At 43.0% G+C, this 23,650-nt stretch overlaps 1 protein-coding gene across 2 annotated transcripts; it reads right to left on the reverse strand.

The window, feature by feature from the left end:
• Positions 1-820: 820 nt before the first annotated feature.
• Positions 821-21,102, reverse strand: ppm1ba (protein phosphatase, Mg2+/Mn2+ dependent, 1Ba). 2 transcript variants are annotated; one of them, XM_034100373.2, is made up of 6 exons: positions 20,723-21,102; positions 8,254-9,145; positions 7,441-7,558; positions 5,473-5,587; positions 4,911-4,968; positions 821-2,616 (listed from the first exon to the last, which is right to left on the reverse strand). In XM_034100373.2, the coding sequence occupies exons 2-6, from the start codon at positions 9,112-9,114 to the stop codon at positions 2,587-2,589; spliced, it is 1,182 nt and encodes a 393-aa protein (XP_033956264.1). In that variant the 5' UTR covers positions 9,115-9,145; positions 20,723-21,102; the 3' UTR covers positions 821-2,586. The 2 variants fall into 2 exon arrangements, with proteins under 2 accessions (XP_033956264.1, XP_033956263.1); XM_034100372.2 differs by having other exon boundaries at positions 20,704-21,102.
• Between the last annotated feature and the right edge of the window lie 2,548 nt (positions 21,103-23,650).

The following is a 23,650-nucleotide window of genomic DNA, read 5'->3' on the forward strand; positions in this document are numbered from 1 at the left end:
AGGTGGTAAAGAGTAAAAGGGATCATATCCATACTAAAATGCCCACGTGAGGAATGTCAAGTCTGTTTTTGGCTGCTTCTAAAATCTTGCCTCCCTTCTAAAGTCTTCACGGTCACATGAACCCTATGGGCCCAGAATTACTGGATGCTTTTTAAAATGCTCCTTACTTAACATATATTAAATCAAAGCAAGGACCCATGATCTAAGTATTCCTATTGAACACCAAAGCCTCTTGTGAATCTTGAGATTCCACAACCAGACAAATGTGTATTGGTTTTTTTCAAAATAAAAAGGGAGCAAAGAGAGACTGATGCTGCAGTGCTGCTTGTACTCAGTCCATGCAGTGGGACCAGTGTGAATAATGAACAATTACATTCAGAAACATATCCTTTCCTTCCTTCCTTAAGTCCTCTCCTAGCCCAGTGTCTGTTATAGCTTAAACATAAACCCCAAAAGAGGACTTTGTTCAGTTTGGTGAAACCTAACAATGTTAAAAAATATCAAGCAGAATATGAAGAAATCCACAATGGCAGTGATTTGAATTCAGGAACAAACTCAAATTAGATCGAGTGGAGAAAAAACTATTTTGGGGGTCAAAAAAGATGTTGACATGGAGGACGAAAGGTTGTAGAAAAATCATAATTTCCTGCATTTTGTTCCAGTTTTTTCTCTATTTTGTACTTTTAACCTCACTTATCTTTCTAACATTGTGTTCCACCACACTGAACATGCCCACATTACCCCCATCCGCCCAGTACATCTCACACACAAAATACACTCCCTCAATCACAAAACATGCACAACTATAGACCCCCCCCCACCCACCCTCCACCACAAACAAAAAAAAATCAATCATCTCATTAAAACAACTGCAAAAGAACTACACATTCAAGTACCTATTCGTCATATGGCACCAAGAGCAAGTGTACCACAAGAACAATACAAATCAGAAAACTGTTAGGCCTATTCTCTTTCAAAACTACCACTTCAGAAAGCTCAATGAATTTGCCATTGAATGATTGAAAAAAAAGTGTATATTACAGTTTTGTATATACTTAGCCTATTTTTAATGCATCTACGGGAAAGAATACACATGCAAAGTATGTGTACCCTAATTTGTCTATGCGCACATTTGTTAAAAATATTTAAAAAGAACAGGCTTTGTTTCAATCACTTATTAGTGCTAGGGTTTTACAGAAATGAAATGACCTCCAGGTCGATCCAAAGAGCCAAACCAGGGCTTCCAACGCAACCGCCCCCTGCCTTTGAGGCAGAGTCTATGAACAATTGAAGGACAGCCATTAGTGACCGGTCGCTCTGTTACTCCGTACAGTGAAACACCAACAACATCCCTCCCAATGTTCTGTACAAGGTATATCTCATGCTCCCCTCATCATTGTATTGCCCATCTGTAATAGGACCACAGCCACAGTACTTTGAAAAGCCATAGCACACAAAAAAAAAACATTACAACGAAAAATGAATGGAATATTTTTCAATTAAAAAAAAAAAAGGCATTTTTAGTTTTTTGTACACATATTGGAGAGATAGAAAAGGCAAGTTGCAGCGCAAGCAGGATTGTGTGTGTTGAAGATTCCTTTATCCCAAAACCCTGTCTTTGGACCGATCTTGTGCGGGAAAACTGTGTGTGCAACTTTGACTTTGTGTTATTTGTCTACACACTAAATGAACAAAGACCACACGCACGTTAGGCAACGACGAATACCATAGCTATGAATTAAAATGAAACAAACAAATCAAAATATAGCTATATATATATATGTATATGACTTTAATATATCATTTCTATCTGTTAAACAACAGCAGGCTGAATGCTTGTGGTTCTGGAAAAGGAAAAGACAGAGCAGAGAGGAAGAGAGAGAAATCTAATGTTTTGTTAACATCCATTAAGATACAGGCGGAGAGAAAGTGAGCAGGGACGTGCAAGAAGAGTCATCACACTTGAGCTTAAACCAACTCCTCGTAATTCAAATCTGCAGCGAGGGTGGGGGGGCAGGGGGGGGGGGGGGGTGTCGCAGGCTTGTGTGGTCCCTCGGTGTGATCAAATAATGCCACAAATTGCAGCCAAATAATCCCCTTTAGTCCATTCAGGATCTTACAAACGTCTTTGAGCGACTGGCTGGGGAATGGCGGGCTGACGGTTGGGTTCGAGGGTCTTCCTTCTCTCTCAATTCTGAGGAAGGCACCAAAGCGTCCAGGGCGGCTCCTGGGTCTTCCTCAATCGGCGACAAAAACTACCACCACAAAGAAAGCAAGGAAAACGAGTGGCAAGAGAAAGTGTGCTTGTTTGCCTCTCTGAAGTATATACTGTATAGCTTTTCCGATATTAACGCAGTTGTTCTTTTTGTTCCCCGTTTTGTTCGACAGAAAGAACCTACATCTGTGTTGTAGTCCTCCACAAAGAGTGTGTTAAAACCAGGATTGCTGCTGCCATTGATCTCTTAGTGTGAGGAGTACAAATAAAAAAAATCCAGAGGAAATTAAAAGGGTGACTATGGATGTGATCTCGTGTGGAAAAGTGGTCCTGTTTGTTTTCCTTTTGGATCAGGCAGTCGGGCTGGACAGCTACCAGTGGTACTCCAACTCGGCTCCGTTCTGCAAGAGGAAAGCAATGGAGAAGAAGAGGAAGAGAAGAGGGGAAGGTGGTAGGAAAAGGAGATGGAAAAGAAGATGGGAGAGCATGATGAAAAGGAGCGCATTGTTATTAGGTACGGTAACACAATCATTACAGTGAAATTCGATGATTGTGTTCCCCAACCTGGACTTCAAGGCCAGGTTTTCCTACAATCAGCACGACGAAAAGAAGCACAAAGTAAAGTTACAATAGCAGCGTAAGCCAGGGCACACTTTACACCTCAGTGTGTGTGTTCCTGCGGCAACAATACGCCAACACAACAACTCCAAGGCCTTTCGTCAGAGAGGGACACAGAAACGAAGACTGTGGCGTGCAGTTGTGGAAAGACAGAGAGAGGAAGGTGCATGCGTGTAGGGTCGTATACGTGTGATTTGAGAGGGTGGGGGCGGACAGGACCAGAAGACAACGACCATTCATCCTCCCTAAACCTGGACAGTGATGTCACAGACGTAAAGTCACGGAGATCCACATGCTAGAGAGAAGGTCAGAGACTGATGGGAGTGACGGGGGGGGGGGGTAAGGTCACCACTTACATGCCTGTAGGAGTGTGTGTGAGTAAGGTGTGCGAGTAGATGGGTTGGAAGAAAAGGGGGGTGTAACATTTATATATGTGGTCACTTACCAAATGAAACAGGAGGGCTGCGTTAATCAGAGGGTGAACACACAGTTAGACAAATCGATACATCCCGTGTGTGAGCGAGTGTGAGTGTGTGTGAGTGGAACAGTTCCCGTGTTAGTGTTGGTGAGATTAATAACATTTCTTCAGAGAGAGAAAAAAACCGATTTATTTAATGATGGATACATATCCATAATCCTTTATGTCGTGTAACTTGTTTCCTCTCTGAAGTACTGTAAAAGTACCATACGGCTGGTTATCTGTTGAAACGTCAATCTAAACTCTAAATATGGGCGCTTGTGAAGGAGCACAAGTTTGCCACAAAATGTTATTATGGGCCATTTTACTGGTAAATATGTAAACCACAAATACTTCATATGCTAGCCAAACCTTAATAAAACAGTGTTCCTTAGATATTCTTGCTCGTATGATGGCTACAGTATAACTTCCATTTAAAGCCACTATGTGTACAATTTCGATCACAAACCACAGAGTTACCCGAGGACAGTCAACATCACAATCATTTGCCTGTAGTCACAACAACTATACAAAGAGCAGATTTGAGTTCGGTCTTCGTCCTTACAGACAACAAAACAAGGTGCCATCAACATCACCTCACTCCCAACACCGGCTACCAAACATCTCACACACACACACTAACAATTATTAAAGTGTGTCATATTTGATGTCAGTGTGTCATTCCCACACATCGGATCCATCACAGAAAAACACTCAAATATTTGAACACGGCAGCAAAATATAAAGTGACAAGGCGACACAGATGTTATTGACTCCTTGTTTTCAAGCCATTGTGGAAGAAATAGGCATGTTTCTGTCAAACAGGCAAATCAAGATATTGGCAGAACCCAAAAGTATACAAAGTCTGCCAGCGACACAACATCCTTAGACACAATTAACTGGAGTGCATCACCAACTGTTGATCTGTACCGACTCCTACAATACTCAAATAGTGGCCACAGCGTTTATTCACCTCTACTAAAAGAGAACTCGGATTAAGATAGCACACGATACTTTACTTTTATTTACTACAGTTGTTCACCACCAACATAGATGAATGCAACAAAGGTGAACAACTAACAAAACAGACAAACAAAAGCTGCGTATTTGGATCTCTGGAACATACTGAACATAGTGACCAACAGCAGCAACGGTTCCCGTCTCATGAACACGGGCTGATTGGGGAAGCTTTGAGTTAGGACTGCACACAGTGGAGCACAGAGGAAATTCAGCAAATAAATAAGAACAAAATGATTTCACTTGCAGTCGCTGGATTTGGTGAAATTGCTAAGGTTCTGCAAGAAAGACTCTGGACAAAGCTGTGTTGCCATGCATGCACAGGCCATTACCGCGGCTGAGAGGAAGGTGCGCATCACGCACAATGCCCAGAAAAACAAACAAATGTTTATCGAAAGTAATGAAAGGATGTGCTTGGCACTGAGGTAAGTTTGAATATGTAACCGTTTGAGTGGGAAGAAAAATGGAACACACAGATACCAACAGCCTGCTCCACGAGACGACTTCAGACTCAGATGTTATGCCTTAGTATAACATTTAAGTTTGAGTACAAATGGTCAAAAAAGGACAAGGCTCATATCCATTGAATATACTGATACTGACCCCATCTTCCTCCCTGTATGGGTTCAGACGGTTGTATACGGCTTCAATAACACTGCGTCTGCAGGAAGGGGAAGACACACAAAAGTGATTAGGTTTCATTAGCCATTCAATTCAAGCCATCCATCCAGAGCGCACACAAGCTACAGAAAGGTGAAGTACACTGCAAACTTTGAATAATATTTCTATTTAGTCCCAATGACATACATTTTTTTTCTAAAACTAGATAACTGCCTTTTTTTTTTACATGAAATTTTCATATTCATATTTATTTTTGTTTCTGTTTTTTTACTGGCAATTTGTATTCCATATTTTATTCCAATGCAATGTAAATACCGTTATATTTGACTATATTTGTTATTATTTTTTATATTTTTCTCGTTCTCTACCTGTGTTTTTAATTCTCGTTTTACTTTTATGTATGCACCACGACACCAAGTCAAATTTCTCGTACGTGTAAACCTAATATTGATATTCTCATACCAGATGCTTACCAGACTCCGGATTAACATACAACTATCCTGTTAAAGGAACACAGAGTCTCTCAGAGGGTGCTGGTTCTTACTTGCTGGCGAGGCCTCCCCCTGGTGGAAGGGGGGGCATGCCGATGTCGGTGGACAGGCTCCTCATCACTGCCACCAGGTCAGGGAAGCCCTCCTCCCCGGGCCGAGACAGCATCTCTGAAACAACAGCATGATGTTACAAAGACAGTGTTCACAGAGCTGCTGACTGCCAAGAACAGCTGAGACAAGAGAGGAGGGAGGGAGGGAGAGGAGGGAGAGGACTAGAATGTGACAAATGAGGGGAAAAGAAGTGAAGATGGAAAGTGAATATCTGAGAGAATCCTGCAGCTGAGTTGAGTGGCATGAAGCCAGGTCAATGTTCAGCCAGAGCATTCCTCTCTCTTTCTATTCTCTCCCAGTATTAGACGGTATCTGAAGCCAAACACCGAATACATTTCGCATCAATGTTTACACTGATTTGGGAAATCATTCATTCATTATTTAACCATTTCATACAATAACTACCTCCTGCTTTTTCTAATCTTACAATAGATGTGCTAGACCCAGGGTTTTGTACCGCTCTGTGGATCAAGAACACATTGGTGTTAGGGGAGCAGAAATCTGACAAACCCTTGTTTTGCACCAACAGTACCCGTGTGTTGAAGAAACCAACAAGGAGTATAAAACAACACGGTGTTCATCGGAAGTCATCTTCAGAAAAGAAGGATGAAAGGATAAAGAAGAAGACGGGAGAGGAGCAGGGAATCTGCCCAAACAAGACGGGGAATGTTTGAGTGAGAAACGGGGGAGAAAGATGCGTTCAGGGAGGAGAGGATAGAACAGGGAATAGAGAGGGGAGATGCTTGCTGAAATGGAAAAGGAGGTCAGGGTGGTGTCACTCCTCTGCTGTGAGCCGGAGATAACTTGGCTGGAGGTTTGACAACAGACTGTGGCAGGGTCATCGAGTGGAGAAAACATGCGTACAGATCCGTGTCAGAGGGAGACCGAGCCCGAGTCTCCAAGAACAACTTTGTAAGAGCTCAAATAAAGACCTGTTTTTCCAATTACACCTTTATATACACAACAATAACGGGTGGGATTGCGGTTTAAAAACCTAAAATTACTGAAATGTATTGACATTATACACATTTTATAATCAATTATTCAAAGATTTCAACATTGGTGTTTCTCAAAATCCCTATTTAATACAAGTCTATACCTATTTAATGACTTTATATTCACACATCAAAACTTAAAGGTCCCATGTCATGGCCATTTCTACTGATCATAATTCCATTGTTGAGGTCGACTAGAATAGATTTACATTGTTCAATTTCAATGTTCCAAACTCACATTGGTTTCTCATACAGCGTCTCTGTGTAGTATGTGTATTCACTCTCTGTCCTAAACGGCTTGTTGGAGCTCCTGCCCCCCCCTCCTATGAGCCCAGTGTTCTCTGATTGGTCAGCTCGCCCACTCTGTTCTGATGAGTCCACCACCGTTACAGCGGAACATCAGTGATTATGTGTTACCATGGCGTTAGCAACAAACAGATGAGAATGCTGCGTGGGGTCTGGGTGCCGTGTCGGCGGGCTGCTGCGAGGAGCGGACAGTGTGAGCTGGGTCACTGGTGTGGTTTCCTGGTTGCTGCGTGGGGTCTGCGAGACAGCGAGACATCTTCAATGGACGCGTGAAGGGGGGGATGCTGAGGGGGCTGCAGCACCCCCCATCTGCGAGGCTCCACTAGGCGTTCTGGGGCAGCATAGACAGGTCTTTTCTGTGTTAGAGTTTTACTCGCGACAGGGTGTACTTTGAGGGTTTGTGACTCTGCAGACCGTTTACATGCATACAAATCTACATAACCCACAAGGGGACGGGTGATAACCGGAAAAGCATGACATGGGACCTTTAATACTGACCTTAAAAAATGAAAGCAATATTCTAAAAATGAACATCAAAAATGTATAATATCCAAAGATCCCATTATGTTTGTACATACAGTAACAACAGTATCACCCGTCCATTCTCACCTTCCACTCGAGACTCCATATATTTGTTGAGCTCAGCGTCTTTCCTCACAGCTTCCTCGGACACTTTGGGAGCGTTGGGCAAACACACCAACACAACACTCATGTTATCCCGACTCCCCTGAGACGGACGGGAGGAGAGAGGAGTGAAGAGGAGAAAGTAAGAGAAGGAGTTATTGTGAAGTGCTGAGATTTCCAAGGCAGAGGTATTCAAACAGTCTGCAATATGAAGCACAGGGGGGCCGTGTTAAAACAGACGGCTTCATGGCAATCCTTTTACACAAATAGGCTGTTTTGTATTCACCTTAATTAAGACTGAATTAAGGCGCTTCCACGTTGAGAAATAGTTTGCAAACGTGCAGCTGTTTTTTGTAATAACTCTTACTGCCAGTCGGGTAAATTATCCCAAATATAATGTATCGTTTAAAATGTACTAACGCCGAAGCAGCTGAAGGAACACAATTGCATCCAAACCCAGAAGTGAAAAAAAGTAGCAGGTGATTACAATGCCATTGTGCCTTTTACATTTTGAATCCATTATATTTACCTAAACTTTGCAGCTGATCAGGAATAATGAGGAAACCTGCAATATTTGTATATCCACTTTTCAAGCCTACGGAATGCCAGTGTTTCATATTTTATAAGGAAAATGTTATGTTCATGTTAAGTTTCCATGTTCAAAACTGCTCATATGAAGAAAACAAAAAACCTCTCTTACGAACTTTATCTCCATCCAACAGCCTGAATGTGCCACAGTCACTCTATAATCTATGAGCAATCACACAAAGGTCATGCTGAAAGCCAACATGTACACACCTTGTGCAGGCAGGTGTCCACCACTTCATTGCAGACTCTTTCCAGGTCGTCGGAGACCTCAAGCCGAGATTTGACAAACTCGCAGAGCTCCTCGTTGGTCATGACGTCCCAGATGCCGTCACAGGCCAGGACGATAAACTGATCCTGTTCCGGGGCGCGAACCATCTCATAGACTTCAGGTTCGGGGCTGACCAGCTGCTCTGTGGGGCCCTTCCCGTCCACACACTTGTAGTCATAGTCCCCCAAGGCCCTTGAAACAGCCAGGGACCCGTTAACCCTCTGAATCATCACCGAGCCGCCGGCGTTCTGGATGCGCTCTCTCTCGCGGGGGTTGCACGGCTTGTGGTCGAGAGTGGAGAAACACACGTTTGAGTTGCGGTACAGAACGCCCCGAGAATCGCCACAGTTGACGAAGAAGAAATGCTCGGGTGACATGAGGATCCCTACCGCTGTGGAGCCGCTACGGTCCATGCCGTTCCGAAGGTCAGAAAAGCTGCGCATGTGCTCGTCAATCTTCAGGAAGCCTGTCCGGATCCCAGTTTTGATATTCTCTACTGTCGGAGGAGCCAACGCTGGAGGGTCATCGGTGGAGCCGCCTTGGGTCCCTAAGCTAGCACTCATTATGTGTTCCAGAAGATGCTTGGAGCAGTAGTTGGCCACCTTTGAGCCAGCGTGACCATCGTAGACGGCGAAAAAGGACCAGTCAGTCATACCAGGAGCAGGAAGTCCGAGCACGGCTGTGTGAGCGTCCTCCATCTCCACCCTCCAGCCCTGCATGGAGCTCAGCCCGTAGCGCAGGCCGTTGCCCTCGTCGTGCAAGTTGTGCTTCTCCGTCCGGGGTTTGTCGAGGAACGCTCCCATGGCTCCGGCTGGGAAACAGACCCACTGCTACCTGTGGGAGAAAGAAAGATACAGGACAGAATAAGACAAAGGGACACTGAATTTGAAGTAAACACTGCAGGCCTGTACCATGTTATACCAGAGTATACCATGTTATCATAAGTGAAAACTATAAATAACATAGTAGATACATTGAATTCATGTTTAACAATAGTAAAGCCCTGGTATTTTGCTTATTATTACACCTACATTAATGTTAACTCTACTCTTCACAACCCAGCTATAACTGTGTTCGACTGACAGAGGCAGGGTTTTTAAGAAAGAGACATTCCTAGCAATCATTAGATTCAAAGTAGCTGCAAGAGATCTAATTACATATAATGACTCCCTCGATCCTATTTGATGTAAAAAATAAAAGTCGGCATAAGCATCAAGGTAAAATATAAAAAATATATAATATATTTCAAAAACCTTATTCAAATCAAACTCCACACATTTGAATGACAACATTTACATATGTGTGGATATAAAATAAATCGGACAAATCTGGCAAATTGTTTGTTTTTTTAAACGCTAAAATGCCAAAAATAAATAAATAAAAGATGTGTTTAAAGGTGGGGTAGGTAAGAATGGAGAAACCAGCTCGAGTGCGCTAGAATTTGAAAGTACACAACTGGAAAAAATCTGCCTCTTCCTTCAGGCTTCCTTATATATCAGTATATCAGTACCTGGACTGGATAGGCTAGTATGGCGGCGTGCTAGTATGGCGGCACGCTAGTATGGCGGCGCGCTCAGACGCTGCGGCTCACAGCTCTCCGTTTTGGTTGTGCACGGTTTGTTTTTTGTTAGTGTGCGTGAACACCCTAGAACAGGCGAATTACATATACAGTCGCATGGACTTATTTGACATAGGGATGAGTTGTCGCTCTGACATCACAGCCGATTTCCACCGGACTAACAACATCCCGGAGGACATGGCGAGACCGCTCGGGTCTCCCTGGATTGTTTTCGGGCCTGTGAAGCAACGCAGGCGCCGGAGGGAGAGGAAGCAGAAGCGAGGTTGCCGTGCAGGCCTGCTTGCTAGGCTAAGGAAGCGGCCGCACCGACCACCACTACCAAGCCTCTTCCTCGCAAATGCCAGGTCCATCGTCCACAACATTGACGAATTGAAGGTACTACTAGCAGCCAACACGAACGTACGCGACTGCTGTGTGATGATCATCACAGAATCCTGGCTACACCCACGGGTTCCGGACGCAGCAGTGCAGCTTCCAGGCCGCTCCACCCACCGCTACGACAGGAACAGCGCTTCCGGTAAGAGCCGAGGGGGTGGTCTGTGTGTTTACATCCACAACGAGTGGTGCATGGACAGCAGGGTTACACAGACACATTGCTCTCCCGACCTGGAAGTAATGTCCATCATGTGCAGACCCTTTTACCAGAGAGCTGACGGTGGTGATAATTAACACCGTTTATATCCCACCTGATGCTAACGCCAGCATTGCACTTGACCACCTCCAGAGCTTAATAAATAAACAGAGGTCGAGTTGTTGCTCGAGACTTCAATCATGCATGTCTAAAAAATGTGCATCCCAAATATGTACGATGTACCACCAGAGGAAAGAACACACTGGACCGGGTGTATTCTAACCTGAAGCATGCTTACAGAGCGGTCCCACTCCCCCATTTAGGACTATCTGACCACCTCTCACTGCTTCTCATCCCAGCTTACACCCCCCTCAGAAGTAACACCAAGCCGGTGGTCAAATATATCAGAACCTGGCCCGAGGGGGCACTCTCACAACTGCAAGACTGCTTCGAACACACAGCGTGGGACATATTTGAACAGACAGACTTGGAGGAACACACAGAGGCCGTCTTGTCCTACATCAAGTTCTGCACAGACATTGTAACTGTGGAAAAACGCATTCGGGTGACAGTCTACCCTAACCAAAAACCATGGATGACAAGAGCGGTGCGGTCTCTCCTGAGTTCACGTGACACAGCCTTCACGTCGGGGGACGCAGCCCAGTACAGCATGACAAGGGCGAATCTGAGGAGAGGCATCAAGGCTGCAAAGGAGGCCTACAAGGGAAAAGTGGAGGAGAATCTCGCTCATAACAACACACGGTGTGTTTGGCAGGGCCTTCAACATCTGGCACTACTAGAGCTGACGCCCACCTTGCAGAGGAACTAAACCACTTCTTTGCCCGCTTTGAGGCTAGCAGACCCCCCCACTTTCCTACTCTGCCCCTGTCCCTGCAAACTACCAGCTCCATACCACCTCTCACTCTCAAAGAACATCAGGTGAAGCAGACGCTGAAGTCTGTGAATCCTGGAAAAGCCGCAGGACCCGATGGAGTACTCGGAAAAGTACTCAAAGCTTGTGCTGACCAGCTTTCAGGGGCCCTGACCAGGATATTCAACCTGTCCCAAGCTTGCATTCCATCCTGTCTGAAAACGGCTAGCATCATTCCTGTCCCCAAAAAGACACCAGTCAGAGAGCTCAACGACTACAGGCCCATAGCCCTAACATCGGCGGTGATGAAATGTTTCGAAAGACTGATAGCCGACTACATCAAAGCCAACCTCCCACCCTCCCTTGACCCTCACGGCCCGTCCACACTACAGCGTCGACAACTCCAATCTGCCCATTCACTTTGAATGGGGTGACGTCACGTTGCCTCGCTTTTTTGCCGAACTGAATTGTGGGTAGCAGAGCGGTCCGTCTCCGCCGTCTCCGGCGTAGCCAGCGCCAGCCAATCAAATCCCGTTTCTGAAAATCTGACAGCTCAAACCGCGTCTAAGCTGGGAGAGATATCCCGCCGTTCATTTCTATATTTCAAAAAAAGTCGGAGGAGAAACTAACTATCGCCGTAGCAAATCACCCGGTTTTGTATGACCAGACCCTCTTCACCTACCGGGATACAAACCGGAGGAACCAGGCATGGAGGGAGGTGGCAGAGACAGTGGGGGAAACTGGTAGGTTTTCGCCTGTTTGGGGAGTTTATATATATATTGCTCCCATAAAATCCCTGGGGTTTTTTGCTTTGTATGTCGGGGGCGGGAGATTCATGTGATTGGTTGTTGGTCGTGTTGCTTGAATAAAATCCCCAAGCTCCAGACACGCCCAGCTCCAAGCTATTTTTGAAGCTGTAGTGTGGACGCTCCGTCATCAGTTCGCCTATAGAGCCAACAGATCCACGGATGATGCCATCGCCACGGTCCTTCACACAGCTGTGAGCCACCTAGAAGGCCCAGGCAACTATATAAGGATGCCGTTTGTCGATTTTAGCTCAGCTTTTAACACCATCATACCTGACATACTAGTGGAAAAACTGTCAAGCCTAGGTTTCCCCTCCATCTTATGCGCCTGGATTAATAGTTTCCTTACAGACCGTCCGCAGACAGTGAAAATAGGCCCCGACTGCTCTCCCAATCACCCCTCCAACTCCATTATCAAATTTGCAGATGACACCACTGTGGTCGGCCAAATATATAAGGGAGACGGCGAGTCGTCATACAGAGACGAGATCCTGAAGCTGTCTGCGTGGTGTTCATCAAATAATCTGTATCTGAACACAAGCAAAACAAAATAAATCATCATAGACTTCAGAAAGCACCGTCCAGAACACGCCCCCCTTCACCTCAATGGAGAGAGAGTGGAGAGGGTCTCCACCTTTAAGTTCCTGGGGGTTCACATCTCGGAGAGCCTCAGCTGGACAGCACACACCACTGCAGCAGTTACGAAGGCCCAGCAGCGACTACACTTCCTGAGGGTGCTTCGGAGAAACCGACTGAACAAGAAGCTGCTGGTGTCCTTCTACCGGGCGACCATGGAGAGAGTGCCGTCATACTCCATCTCGGGGTGGTATGCAGGATGCTCAGCTGCAGACAAGAAAGCCCTGCAGAGAGTGATCAGGATGGCAGAGAAAACCATCAGCTGCCCCCTGCCCTCTCTGGAACACATCTCCACCTCCCGCTGCCTCAGCAGAGCAAATCAAATATTAAAGGACAGCTCTCACCCGGGTCACAGACTGTTCTCTCTCCTGCCTTCTGGGAGGAGAGACAGGAGCTTCAAGTCACGGACAAACCGACTCAAAAACAGTTTCTACCCCTGGGCCGTCAGGCTGCTCAACCACCACACATAATGCAATAACTGTAACCATTCTCACACATACACACACTTTTAATGCACTTTATATACTATTTTTTATATCAATATTTGTAACTATTTATTCCCCCGTATGATTGTATGTTGTCCGTCCTATTGCCGTGTTTTTTAGTGTTATGTATTTGTTTGTACTTTTTGCACACCGGGACAGAGTTGCACTCTGAATCTCGTTATACTCCGTGTATAATGACAATAAAAGGCTTTAACTTAACTTAACTTACAGAGCCCCTCCTCCAACACACACGAACGCGCACATGGCCAATGAGGGCACGAGATAAGTTTGTGCACAGATGGAAGGCTGACAGGCAGGTCGGCCATCCAGTTATTTAGCCGGGCCGGCTCAGATGATTGGTCGTGCTTTTTACAGCGCCACGGCTTCCACAGGTGAAATGTTGTATGTATTTATTATTGTCAAAGGATTTAATGTATTCATTGCTATCGGGATGTTAAGAGCATTCCATGGAATATAACAAAAAGTGTTTCTGAAGTGAATTACCTAACCCACCTTTAATCAAATATGTAATAAATGCTATGGGCTGTTTACTTAATATTCCAAGAGAAACATTCCAACTAACCCCCTAATCCCACCAGGAGCGTCTGGTCTGCGGCGTTTTTAGCGATCGCGGCCACTCTAGTCAATGGGTGCTATTCCTCCAGACCCGCGGCTCGAAGCGTCCCAGAAGCTCCTCGCCACAAGAAATTTCTAAAATATAGGATGAATCCTATTTTTGACGCGGCGCAGCGCAGGCAGGCAGGAAGTGGAACGTTCATCCAACAACTGCGAGGCTGCACACACGACGCTCCGCTTCCGCAACGTTTTGAAACGCGCCTGGTGGGTTATGATGCAGGAGGAGGTCGCAGGAGGAGGTCGCAGCGCAGCGCAGACGCTTCCGGTGGGATCAGGGGGTAAATAGTGACTATTGCTCATCATATCCAGAAATAGCACAGGTTTATGCCTAAAGAGACAGAGTATCAAGCTTAAAAGCTTCTTTGGCCAGCCAGAGCAGGCTAAGAGCATTACCAAACTCACTGAGAGGACGTGTTATCTGCCTGTAACTGCATTAGCTAAATGAACAGCAGCCAGCTTTATAGGACAGAATATTTCTATATCCAGCCATGTACTTAATGTAAAAACATGAACTTATACAGTCTTTTTGATTATAAGTAACCGTACTTAATGGCTTTTTACCTCTGAAAAGTGTACTCTTAACCTGTAGCTTTATTCTTGAAAATATCAATAAAAGCATACTGGCATCCGGTCTCTTATTGTGCACAGAGGCTCAAGGTTACATGTTTTAAAACATATGAACTTCCTGGTGTTCCCATTATCTCATATTTATGTTGCAGACATTTAAAACTTAGTTAATAAGTTATAAAAATAGTACATTATCTCACTTAATCATACTGAAGGATAAACATAAATAATTTATTCTATCAGAGGAAATGCAACGCAGTAGAGCAACGTTGTGTGTTTATATTTCTGTATTCAAAAAGTGTAAATAAATAAATGCAGTATCAGTTTAGTTTCTAACCACTGCATAACCCCATTACCTCTGGGTCAACCTGTAGCACGTTTAAATGGCTGGCCGATGTGCCACGTCTTGTCTGCACCACATGTAGGCTGTTAGTCTGGCACTATATGTTTACTTTTGGAAAAAAGTGAATGATAAATATCAAAGTTGTTTGTGTTATTTCTAGATTTCCAATTCATCTAATTGTGATACAACAGATGTGCTTTGATTTGCATATTATTGCGTGTGCACACATGGACACAAACAGGCTTGGCCACATATCAAAGGGCTGGAAATCATCTCTAGTCCAAACCACTTGAATTAATACCTTGACAACAAATGCATTCACACACACACACATTCAACTCATTATTGAGCAGATATCCAAGCCACAAACACAATCCCCAAACTAAATCCTTTGCCCTCTTACATTCAACACACAGATATAATATTTGCAAAAAACTTGATGGCGTCGCATTATATTAAAGACGATACGTCATCGTACATAACTTGTGAACTACAGGGGAGTGATGTTACCCAGTCTGAAGTCTCCATGGTTACACAGTTTGGAGTGGCAGCCGAGTGGTTGCCATAGCAACAGTAGCAGCAGATGTTAGTGGTTGCAGCATGCGACAAGAGATCTGCACAGCCACTGTGTGAGCGAGCTGTGTGTGTAAACGTGTTCATTCATTTGGCCATTCAATGGAGAACACATGAGTTTCAGGGTAAGGTCTCAACAAAAGGTGGAGAAAGCGAAACTGACCTTGCTTTGATTTACTACATTAATGTTTCCCTCCCATGGCACACACGGGAAGATGAAGTGAGTGGCTGATGCCGTTTGAGAGTCAAAGTTAAGAGCCAGCAAACAGACAGGAACCAAGGTCTTCCGAGAAGCGGGGTAGCTTTAACAAGCTAACTCAATTTAACCGTCAGCTGCTGATGGGATCCGCGCAGGAACAGATTCTCCCTTCAAACAGACTACACACAGCACCACCACTAACATAATATCTCTGTGAGGATGTGTGTGATATAATAGTCTAAATCTACCTTCCAGATGACAGCATCAACCAACAGGTGTATTTCATTTTGTAGAGTTCTTGGCCATGTACCAAATGAGCTGTAAACTAACACTATCAAAATACAATGAGTCACCTTGTAGAGAGGTTGATGGTGGGAAATGTAGGGTAGTGGTTTAGTAGAAAACAGGTGCTGGAGTACTATAGCATGCGTGTTTTGCATGTGGCTCCCAAAAAGAGAAATACACAGAGTCAGAAAGGCAGTGATGTTGCGTACTTCTCCTTCGCACCCTATTTATTCCTGATAATCAGAGGCGGAATGTCTGTGAATGTGTTTAATAGCAAGACAGCCAATTTCTTCTCTGCGCCGATCGCCAACAGCTGCTCTGCTCAAAAGACCCTCCACCCGCGGTCACTTTCTCCATACCTCCTCCACACATTACCACTCTAATACCAATGACGTAATATGTGGACACGTGGACTGCACTCAAACCCATTTTCACACCGGCCTACTGGGAGCATCAAACATTTTAAACGTTGTTTCTTTCCATCTACTCTTATTTTCATTTTAAGGTTGTGATAATCATACAAATCAATGCCATATAAAGCTGCACTGTATACAGTATATTATACTTTTAGTAAAAAAAATAACTCAGTTTCTCTATGACGTCAACAGTATTTTCTGGTTTAAAAAAAAGACAACAGAGAATATTGAGTACATTTTAAAAAGATCCATTTCTACTAATGTGCTGCTTCTATGGCTATTTAGGCAGGGGATCATCTTTCTGCTGATTAAGTACGAGGGAGTATCCTAGGTCAGCGAGAGCAGTGGCCAGACTCGATTTCATTTTAGAGTCACTCGTTGATCGATAAATATTGTGAAATATGGGCTTCAAGAACTAAATGTTTTTATTAGCATTGTGAAATGTCACAAAACAGCTCATGTCAACTTAAACAACAATACACTATTTTAAACAAAGCTTTATAATGTATAACAAACTCGTCCTAGCCTGATTTACAGTAAGGATTCTTGGCTTTGCTGAAAACATTCTGGGCTTAAGCCCATGGCGCCACCTTAGATGAAGTATCCATTAACCACATCCGAAAAAGTAAAAAAACCTCAAGGTATCGGGAACAGCCCCTTTGTTATGAGAACAATTGTAACTAAATGGAATAAGATCCACTTCTCAAGAAGGGCTCTCCTTTTACAAATTGAAGAGTTGGAACAAACATATCTTAGATCCCCCTCCTCTTTGATGACTCATCATCAGAGTCGCATCAGAAGCAGACAATTTCCCCGAACAAGTGCTCTGAACAGACATCTCAGTCATCTACAGTGCCTTGGCGTCGGGAAGCTTGACAGACAGCAGTCTATAGGACTAGGGCTGCACGATATATCGTGTCGTGACGATAATCGCGTTATGCGCATGCGCGATATTGACATCGCAGGACTTTCTTTTTTTAGGACGTGCGATATTAAGTAGGCAAATAAAACACAAACACATCATGTTACAATTATTTTGCTGCTTGCTACTAGGGATGCTCCGATCGATCGGTCACCGATCGATATCGGCCGATACTCACTCTCTACCGATCGATCGGTGCTCTCTAAACATGCCCATCGCGAGAGCCGATCGCATGACGTAAAATACATGACACTTTTCTCTGTGTGCGGCAAAACAAGCTCGCCAAAATGGCTTCACCGGTCTGGTATTATTTGAAGGTGTCCGAAAAAGACAGTAAAATAGCGGTATGCAACGTGTGTGAAGCAGAAATCCTGCAGATCCGCCCGCCGGACCGGTGAGCGGAGCGATACACACAAGAGTTAGACCTAACACACTTAGCTATTTTATCTACCTCTGGAACAAGCTAAACTAGTTATTATAAATATATTTATTCTTCACTGTCAGGTCACTCATTACTAAATCAGTGAGCTGCATGAGATACTGACAGGCTGTCAGGAGAGAGAGAGAGAGAGAGAGGGGGAGAGAGAGAGAGAGGGAGAGAGGAAAAGAGAGCGCTTCCGCTCATTTCTCCCGTGTTATTCTCCAAAGTGAATGTAAACTTGAATAATGTTCATCATTTCAATGTAATAATTAAGTTGATTGTTGTTTGTGGAAGCTCCAGTGAATGAGCCCCATTAACTGAGTTTAAATCTTCCATTTAGGCCCCGCCCACTCGATCGGCCCCGAAATTGGCGATCGGAGCATCCCTACTTGCTACCAAAGGAAGACTTGCGCGGCTCTCATGTGTACCTGAGTGACATGCAGGCTCTGCATGCACAGCAAACCACCAATCACAACCATTCTTGATCAGATCACAGCAGGATAACCGAGCTAGCTCAGCTTGTTGCTCCGATAACTTAAGATCCAGAAGTCTGTGACTAAAATCCTTCATCCGGTTAAATATTGTTAAAAAAATACCAATTGCATAGCATTAAAGTTCAAGAAAGGATGGTTTGCGGACAAAAAAAAACAATTCCTGTATTTTTTCATATCGCAATATATATCGCAGGGGGGGGGAAATCGCAATGTCAGTTTTTTCCAATATCGTGCAGCCCTATATAGGACTATAGCCAAAGAAGACGAATGTAAATGTGTCATGTTATACTGGACTGTGATTGGCCTTTACAACAAGATGTGTACTCGTCACTATACACCGAACCTGGACTTTCCTCACTTTGAGACGCCAAGGGATGTTATTGCATGTGTCCATCAACATTTACCATGAAGTAAATGGTTTGAAAACAAGCTCAAGTCCTGAAAGACATACTGCAACAACACGTGCGATGTGGTAATATATTACTAGAGACAATGAAATATATTGAGGGTTCAATGAACCTGCAGTGTTGGCCAGAATATCTAAATAACTAGTGTGGTGCGGCAGAGATGTACCAGCCAAAAAATTAAGTATTCTACAGACTTAAAGGTGGGGTAGGTAAGTTTCAGAAACCGGCTCGAGATACACTTTTTGTTATATTCCATGGAATGCTCTTAACATCCCGATAGCAATGAATATCTGAAGTGCTTTGACAAAAAATCCATAAAAAAAAATGTCATCTGTAGAAGCCGTAATACTGTAAAAAGTACAACCAATCCGTTTAGCCGGGCCGGCTAAACGGATTGGATGGCCTACCTGCCTGTCAGCCTTCCATCGGGGCACAAACTTATCTCGTGCCCTCATTGGTCATGTGCGCGTTCGTGTGTGTTGGAGGAGGGGCTTTATAAGGAAGTGGCAGATTTTCTCCGGTTGTGTATTTTCAAATTCTAGCGATCTCGAGCCGGTTTCTCAAACTTACCTACCCCACCTTTAAGGAAAATCTATTGTTTGGTAAAGATACTGATGATAAAAAAAAAGTAGTAAAAATTACAAGATCAATTAAATATATTTTTCAAAGAAAATGGGAATTAAATAGTGCCTCCGGGAATCTTACCACAATAGCAATATCAGTCAAAAATAATCGCATTATTATGCATATCCAAAATGTCATGATCTGTACATCAGTTTAAACAGTATTTATGCTGGCTTTTCAAAAATAGAAAACAATGTCATCAGAAAACTTATCTGCATCATCATCATCATCATCATCATCATTAGGTTCAGATGCAGACAAATCCCATCCATCTCCCCCTCTTGGTACATTTATCTTTGGGTTATTTTGAGCTTGCCAGTTAGCGCTATCTGAGCGTTCATCTGCATGTAGAGATTCAATCAACAGACACAATCGAAAGTGTATAGAGAAATGCCTTTGGACTGGCCAATAGACTCGCTGTAGTCATAGGCTAAAACAGCATGGCCAGTGCAGGATTTCACATCAAGGTGCCAACACAAACATGCCACTGATGATACTGTCCTTTCTGGAACACACTGTCACACAAACACGGCCAAACACACAGCCACAGACGCACAAACATCCACAGACGACTACCTACAACAAGGCAATAAAGCAAGTTCATTCCTGTAGTAGTGGTGCATGAGGACAGAATGGCAATACAAAAAAAGAAAAAATATAAAAGAAATATAATAACACAATATGAGAATAAATATTTGTGCTCTTGGCCCTTAGAGGTAACCAGAGGTGGTAGAAGTAGTCAGAGCGTGTACCCTGTAAAAGTAGAACTACAAGAGTGAAGGAATACTAATCAAATGTTACTTAAGTTAAATAACAAAAATATTAGCATCAGCATATACTTAAAGTACCAAAAATAAAAGTACTTATTCTAGAGATTGGCCCATTTCAGAATCATATATATATATATATATATATATATATATATATATGTTTTTGTTATGATAATCAGCCAACTACAATGTTATAAAAGCTGTATTTACTTTGTATGCTGCTGCAGGGTAGCTTGTGTATTTACTCCAGGTGTAACTCAAGTCTTATTTACTAGTTGATTATATGTCACATCATTAATCGAAATATGTCAAGTGACTAAAGGTCCAAAATAAATGTAGTGGGGTAAGAGTACATGATTTACAACTGAACTGTAGTGGGGTAGAACTACAAAGTGGCAACACTATGAAATACTCAAGTAAAGTACAATTACCTTGCAATTGTAGTTACTTACAGTATTTGAGTAAATGTAATTTACTCCACCAGGTTATGTTATAAACTGGAATACTGGCTAATGATACATTTTACTGTTATCCAGCAAAACAACAACGTCAACCAATTAACAAATTCAGATCCCAGCATGATAATAACTGGCTGGTAATATCCTCATATTTACCACCAAAACAAAGACAAAAACAACAATACTTTAAACCCTGTTATCCATTATAACGTTAACTAAGAGCCTCTAACTGAAAATGAGGCCACTTGTGTTGCTAGCTAACCAGCTAGCGAAATTGTCAAAGTGTTTACTAGAAACGTAGCATATCACAAGTACCAGATTGTACTTACTTTGTAGGAAAGAAACTACCTCTATCAGTCGTTCTTCTTGTTGCTTCGGTGGCAGGTTATGTTATTACCCGGGCTTCTTGTGATAGGCTTATCTCTCGTTAATGTTAGCCACTTTCGCTTCTCGGCCCCTGCTCGTCAGCTAGCTTTGATTAAGCTAGCCAGCATTTCACACGATCAGTTCTGCCTTCAGCATGTCTCTGCATCGGATTCGGAACAAGGATTTTATATACATGTTTGTCACTGTAAACCCAGGGAGCACCAAATAAATAACCGCTACGTAGGCTGTCAGTTTAAATGAAAAACACTCGTTTCGCCAAGATCTATCTATGATTTGAACAACTAGCTAATTTTGGCTAAAGCTAAATGTATGAGGCAGATGACGTTCTTTTTGAACATGCAGTTCTGGGGCGGGCCAATCATATTGCTCTCTACTGTGATTGGACAAACGCTGAATCGAGGCTGAGGCATGATTGGTCCAAAAATGAGTCAGTCAGACATCCTATGACATACTGTAAACAGTGAAAATCCGTGTGTGTGTGTGTGTGTGTGTGTGTGTGTGTGTGTGTGTGTGTGTGTGTGTGTGTGTGTGTGTGTGTGTGTGTGTGTGTGTGTGTGCGCGCGTGTGCGCGTGTGCGTGTGTCATGTCCAAATGGGGGGAGACCGGAGGCTGACCACCACATAGTGGAGGGATTGTACAGTTTTATATCCCTTCTGTCGAGAAGACTTGTGTGGATCAAAAGTGTATACCTTTGTCTGCTGCCAGCTTGACTCAGTAGATAAGCAACAGAAAATGCTTATGGTTTATTCTATTGCATACTCAAATGGATCTTCATCTTATAAGAATGATATTTGTGAGAAGATGATTGGATCAAACCAAGACGAAAACTACTTTAAATTTGTACTTGCCTTAATACATATTGTCATATTTTTCTACAGTTATAAAATATAAACTAAATCAGAACAAGTGAGTGGATCCTTTTTGGGGACATGAATTGCTTGCTTGATCCACTGCAGTAATTCACTGAAATCATATGTCCAACCTGCTCAGGTATTCAATTACAGGAAGTCCTTTATGGCCAAGAGGGCTCAGAGTGGGTTTTCATTACAAAATCATTATGTTCTTTCCCTTACAGATAAAGTAGAACAAAGGCTGGTGCAAATGTATTGCACCAACTTCCGTTTCACATCAACAGGTTGCAACAAGTCACAGCAGGTGGGTCCACAAACTAATCACAAGCTTGAGTAGATCTGCTCCCACACAGCAACTCGGCATACATTTAAGGCCGAAGGTGAGCAGATGGCATGATATTGTTAAATGCATCAATGTGGTTTATTTAATTTATCTAATAATGATTCCCAGCTGACATCATGGCATTATCTCCCATGAGGTCCAACACCCACAACCTACAATGTGGTTTATAAATGGAAACTTTGACAATAACAGTTTTTTAACTTGTCAAGCAATCAATTAGACAGCTCTATATTGTTTAAAATACTAAACACTACAGAGCAAAATAACGTAATGTCTTTGTCTTATCAAGCCAGCTGAGTGATGTGGCGCTTTCTATTATTGCAGTTATGATGACTTATTCTTGACTTAATGTGAAGGTGAATTTGATATGACATTTTTCAAGTTAAAACGTCAAACCACTCATATTAATGTCTTTCCATTGTAAGTGTTTTAATATGCTGAGTATGATGACATTGTGTTTCTGTTAATATCATAGTACAAGACTCTTTGTCCAACCAGCTACACACTGTGGTGCTCAATCTAAAGCACACACATGTGTTATGGTGTTCTGTATGTAGATAATTCTGCATAATACATATTGTTCAAGTCTACAAAAATATGTGCAGGAACACAAATATACTGTTGTTATCTATTTTTCTCCAAAACAAATTGGTGCAACATTCATGCACAAGTTACACATAGTTACAGTTGTGTAAACAAAAATGATGCCTCTGTCAAATACAGTAAATGGAAAGGAAAACTTTGAGGAAAAAGAAATACAAAAAATATTTTTACAAAAACCAGAGGAAAGAAAAGTGCTGAGGCAACATTTTACCACGTCACTGGGTGTGGCCACAGCCCCTCATCAACCTGCAGAAGAAGCATGCATCCATTGGCCTGACGGTCATACAGCTCCAACCGTTATGCTGCAAATGACTTTATTGCATTTGCTTAATTTTATTGAATATTCTTTAAGAAACTGCTTATTTTTTACAGTTTTTTCCAATTACTAAAACACATTTTTTGACAACAGGGCTCTTTTTCTCCAAACACTTAACACAATTTTCGAATCCACACGCCCAAAGTCCAAAACACCTAATTTGTCTTCAAAATGAAACACTGCACCCAAAACTACATAAACACCAAAACCAAACTTCCCTCCTGGGACCCAGCCCATTGAAAATGTCCACTGTAGTGGGCATTTTGTTAACATGCATCTCCTTTTACTCTTTTGAGCTATCAATCCCTGATGTGCTGTACAGAGGACATCCTGGTCTTTCCAGTGATATGTCATTGGTTAAAATTGCATGCTGGGAAGTTCCTCTTTCTTTTCATCCAAAATGGCTGGCATACCAAAAACAACATTTTATAGAAGCAGGAGAAGTCAAATATTGTTGAATAATTGTCATTTTTACCATGAAAATCATATATGTTCTTGTTTATTAACATGTGAGGAACTATATAATTAGTTCAGAAAGCAATTAAATAATTCAAGTTTTGAAATAACAGCTCCTTTATAAATGTCCATTCTAGTGGACGTCAGGACCATCTTCATGGACTTAATGACTCAATATTGTTGCAGGAGACAGAACTGAAGCAGACATTTTCTGTACCAGAAAGTTCAGGGAGATTCAGATTTAGAGCTCTCAGATGATGAGAGAGATGAGGTTTTCACACCTGCGATAGAAGAGGGTCAAGAAGAAGGGGGGGAAAGAT

The sequence above is a fragment of the Pseudochaenichthys georgianus genome, chromosome 15 (genome assembly GCF_902827115.2).
Source record: "Pseudochaenichthys georgianus chromosome 15, fPseGeo1.2, whole genome shotgun sequence".
Taxonomy (NCBI): domain Eukaryota; kingdom Metazoa; phylum Chordata; class Actinopteri; order Perciformes; family Channichthyidae; genus Pseudochaenichthys; species Pseudochaenichthys georgianus.

What these genes read in the sequence shown, in the direction of transcription:
- ppm1ba (XM_034100373.2), bottom strand. Translation starts at nt 9,114, where the DNA reads ATGGGAGCGTTCCTCGACAAACCCCGGACGGAGAAGCACAACTTGCAC. An exon ending in TGGACACCTGCCTGCACAAG is followed by an intron (nt 7,559 to 8,253) that starts GTGTGTACATGT and finishes CGTCCGTCTCAG; the next exon opens with GGGAGTCGGGATAACATGAG. An exon ending in GGGGGAGGCCTCGCCAGCAA is followed by an intron (nt 4,969 to 5,472) that starts GTAAGAACCAGC and finishes CCCTTCCTGCAG; the next exon opens with ACGCAGTGTTATTGAAGCCG.